The sequence below is a fragment of the Aplysia californica genome, unplaced genomic scaffold, assembly GCF_000002075.1.
Source record: "Aplysia californica isolate F4 #8 unplaced genomic scaffold, AplCal3.0 scaffold00774, whole genome shotgun sequence".
Taxonomy (NCBI): domain Eukaryota; kingdom Metazoa; phylum Mollusca; class Gastropoda; order Aplysiida; family Aplysiidae; genus Aplysia; species Aplysia californica.
In genome coordinates, this window is record NW_004798044.1 from 62,766 (window position 1) to 67,748 (window position 4,983).

The 4,983-nt window shown below is 38.6% G+C and overlaps 1 protein-coding gene across 1 annotated transcript in view; it reads right to left on the bottom strand.

Annotated features, from left to right (window-relative positions):
* The window catches only part of LOC101861395 (transmembrane protein 145), a gene marked incomplete in the record, with an annotated part of 26,286 nt that extends 21,438 nt beyond the window's left edge, over positions 1-4,848 (bottom strand). Inside the window, 1 exon segment of the mRNA XM_013088600.2 lies at positions 4,065-4,848. Coding sequence (XP_012944054.1) covers positions 4,065-4,154 — 90 coding nt within the window.
* Between the last annotated feature and the right edge of the window lie 135 nt (positions 4,849-4,983).

The window sequence follows — 4,983 nt, forward strand, 5'->3', positions numbered from 1 at the left end:
ACTCCATAATCGAGCCTGACCTGCTTTGAAAAGCTATTTTTAATTTGCACTGACAGAATTCTTTCTAGTAAATATGACTTAAACCACGAAAGCACATTAACAGAGTATAATCGCTATAACATAGAAATGGAGCCTAATTTGTTTTTTCAAGACTGTGAGATCATAACAAATCAGTATTTTATTGCCTCAAACACGATGATTGCACACACAAATACACACATACACACACGCGCACATAGACCGCTCTCGGAGGCCTCTTGGTAAGGAGTCCACCTTGGGAGATCTAGAGGAAGATCAATCTTTAAAAAACCCACTAAAGCACAACAAAAACGAACTTTTAAAGTCAATCGAAGAGTAAAACTGAAAGATCAACAGTTCATAACTGAGCTAGCAGCTAGGGTACGCTTACACAGTTGCGCTGTCTACGTAAACAAACTTGAAGTGGGCTAGGAGTTATCTTTTGTACCCCATTTAACCAATCGCAGAGCCCTCAGTGGTTCATAGTGACTCTAAGTTGTTTATATTTCAGACCATTCATGCTCGAAAAGGGTTCTAAATCTATAAATATGGGTGAATGAAGGAAGTTAAAGCAATGAGGCCATGAGGTAATGATTCTATTTATAAATAATCTCACAGCTATACACCAGCAGGTCAAATGTTGGAAAGGGTCTGAGGTCAAAATTTCTTTATCTTTTCACCCAAGCTCACCACAAACCACACACACATCTCCAAAATAAATCAAAATAATATATTTATAGTCGATTATAGTTGTTTATTTTGACAGCCAACGCTGTCACCTACCAGCTCGCACCCCTCCTATCTCATCCAAACATCTCCATGGACACAAAGAGACAGCTTATCACCTCAATATTCAAACCAACATTATGTTATCTGTGCCAGACGTGGACCTTAAGCAAAACCCATGACAGCAAAATCACCGCATGCGAAATGAAATGTCTCCGCAAAAACCTTAACATCACAAGACGAGACAGGCAGAAAAACGAAGAAGTAAGAGCAGCTATCTGCACTGAGTCCTGCCTGCATTACATAGAAAGACAGAGGATAAAATGGTTTGGCCACCTGTTACGCATGTCACCAGACCAGCCAGCCTCGAGAGCTTACAACACCAAGCACTCAAGGAAGGCCACGTAAAAGGTGGATCGAGGGTGTCAAGGAAACCCTAAGAAAACATAACATCACAACTGAAAGAGCTGCGGAGCTGGCCTACCATAGAAAACAGCATATCTCCCCTCCACGCTTAACGGCAACAGAGGATGAAAAAGTACAAAGTAAGTAAGTATTTTGATCTTAAATGAAGCAGAAGATATTAACTTTCAATAGATCCAAGAAACAAAAAAATTGATGGGAAGTCACTTTTTAGCCTTTCGCGCCTCGTAGCGCCAAGGAGCACATTGCGTCTTATGACTGATTATGACTGGGGCAGACAAAAATATGGGAAAAGAAAGAATTCTTTTTTTTTTTCAGAAATAAAAATATGATTACTCACTGAAATAAAACCCTGTCTACTTGAATTCAAATCATATTAAAGAATACTACACAAGACTTCTCATTATTAACCCTATCATGTAAAAATGCAACTTGACATTTCTCCTTCACTTAATTGAAAACAGACTAGCTCTAATTAGTTAACACAAATTCAAGCTGACACCCCCCCCCCCCCCCCCCCCACACACACACACAAATTCATTAATTCTCTGGACATTAGTTTTTTCTACACTGTTGTATTCTCAGATCACTAAAGGCAATCAAAGAAAAGAAGAGGCAACAGAAATTTAGTTGTTTACGAGATTTCTGGGAATAGCTTAGAAAGAAAAGAAATCAAATGAGGTAGGCTAGTACTTGAAAAAGCCCTTGGGAGCAACTTGTAGATAAAAACAATCAGGAAATGACAAAAGCAGTTTCTGGGACACTTAAATAGATAGGCCTATATAAAGGCCCTGAACATTTAGCACTCAGGAGAAAAATTGAAGAAAAGCGAGGCAGGATCAGGATAATGTAGCTGTTTAGAACATCTGAGCAAAGAAACATGAACGGAGAACCACATGATCACCAATATTAATGTCTGTCACAGATCTGACACTTGATGATAATGATTTATTCTCAGAATTCACGCAGGAAAACAATCTACAAGCCTTCATCCACATGTGCTTGGGCACTGTCAACTGTTAAAAATGCTGTTACCATTCAGCACTGATAAAAATTCTTTGACTGCAGCATGTGTCTTTTTTTCCTCTTACAATTTAGTTCCAGGTGTATACAATTACAGTCAAAAGCTAGTCTCATTATCTCGCAACACTAAACTAATATCATGAATTAGCAACGCATATTTTGCTTTGAGCAACATACTTTAAAAATTCTACCAAAATCTGTCCCAAATTACACTAATGATATACATTTACCTCATAGAGAATTTATACAGTAAGCAATAATTAAGGAAAGGACTGTTTAATGCAAGCTTGTAGTGGAATAAAAAGATTAAAATGCTCTCTAAATATCCCTATAAAAGCACTGGTAAAGACAAGAATCAAAGGGTGAGGAATAGCTTCCAAAATATAGAAAATATCTAAATTCAGAGATTCAGAGAAGGTTTCTTGAAAAGAAAAAACACATGCTTGTCCATAACTAGGCTTTTGAAACAATAAAATCAAAAGTATTTCTATTGTCAAAAGTAGCAGTTTCATGAACTTTTACATTACACAACCAGTAGCCTACACTTAATTACAACAACCTAATTTCCAAAATTAAGAGTGAATTTCTATGTTTTTAAAATCCATTTGTCTGACAGTGACATAAACACTTTGAACATTGTCATTCTATGTACCTATTACTATAGTTGCTCTTTGTACATTCTGGGTAGATATGATATTGCTTTTCCCATAACACTGTTTTGAAGTAACTTAAGCCTGTATCTTAATTTGCGTAAACACAGCAACCATCATTAAATGAATACAACTATTCTGATTGCTGATAAAAACAAACAGAAGTAAATCGTAATTAGGATAGCTTGAAAAACCTTGAAATACGTAAGGTTTTATAAATTACTAGGCCCCTATACTTATATAATATCACCAGCAAATCAATATAAGCATGCACAAACATTCACACATTTATACACACTTGCACACAATAACACGCACACACATACACACAAACACACACATTCTTTGTCTCTCTCTCTCTCTCACTATATCTCTATCACAAACACAAACACACACACACACACACACACACACACACACACACACTCACACACAAACACTCTCTCTCACACACACACATACACACTAGGCTATCTCTCTATCTCAATCACACACACACACACACACACACACACACACACACACACACACACACACACACACACACACACACAAACACACACAAACACACACACATACATAGATAGGCATATATGTATGATAGGCCTACATACTCTCTCTCTCTCTCTCTCTCTCTCTCTCTCTCTCTCTCTCTCTCTCTCTCTCTCTCTCTCTCTCTCTCTCTCTCTCTCTCTCTCTCTCTCTCTCTCTCTCAACAGATAAAAGAAAACAAATAGACAAATAAAGAAACTTAAAAATAACATGATGCACCTATGTCATATAAGAGTACTACGATTTAATTAGGCTAGAATCAAAACTCAATAACAAGACAAGCTTCTTATCATTATTAATCTTTGTCCCTAAGTAATAATGCACTTCGAAAAAGGAAGTTTGGGTTCTTTCTTCACTCAACTGTCCACGCAAAAACCAAAGTTCTATTATATTATCTAGATTCTATGGACTATGGTAGTAAAAATAGTACAGTTTACCAAAGGACCAAAGAGCTGCTTCAACGTTTTCAATGATGAAGTCAAAGAGTAAAACAAAATTATACATTATACATTGATCTAGGCCTCTTCGTAGCTACTTAGTCTTAGTAACTAGATCTAGAATCTAGATCTAGCCTTGCCTTTATACTATACTTATACTAACTAGCTAGAATCTAGATATCTACGGTCGTACGCGGCGACTTCTCAGCTGAGCGAACATAAAAAACAACCCTACCCGATCCGTGTCGATGACCCCCTCTCGCCATTTAGCTAGGGCTTGGGGCAAAGTTGCCACAATGAACCACACAATTCCAGCAATCCTCATTTCGGAGGAGATGTCAGAAAACTTCCTCTCCGGCTTCTATTCACGCCGCCATATTTGATGATGTGAGGTCACAAACTGTTGCTATGGCAATTCCGAAGGGAGATAAGAAGATCGACGCGAAAGATCGATACTGGACATCATCATCCACTGCAAAGCCTGGCACAAAGCAACTTGCGCGCACCACTACCCGCGCTGGATCTTCAAACTAGCGGACGATCACAGTGCGCACGCAGGTGCTAAGTGGGTCAGGTAACTGACGTCTAACCGCGGGGTAGATTCTAGATCTATAAGAAGACAGGTCGATAACAATGGTGGAACGGTGACCAGCGGACCGAAACACTGGAAATTTCACAACGAACTTAGAGCTTGGCCTTCACAATCAATAAGGTACTAGGGAACGACGGGCCATTTTTGGCAGCGTTCCCACACAACAAAGGACTACATAGCATGGAATAGACTCTGCTGCATAGGCCAGTAGCAAGCGGTATTGTTAGGACAATACATGCAGCAGTAGTGGTACTTGAGCATGAAGCTGGCAGCTCTTGGTTTTATGTTTCTGATAGAACAAAGGAGAACGCAACCCGTAAAACGGCAGGGAACGAGAGAACATTTCTAAAAGTTAAAAGCACGCAGCCGAGTGTTCATAAAGAATTTAATTAAATACTGTCTTTGTTTTATTTTCCCCCCTATCGTTTGCCATCTTCCATTTTTAAAAAATACAATACTCATGAATAAAAATAGCTGATCTTGGAGATGAAGGCCAGCTGACATCTCAAATACATCAGCACAATTCTTTCCCCTATAATGCACACACAAACACACATACACA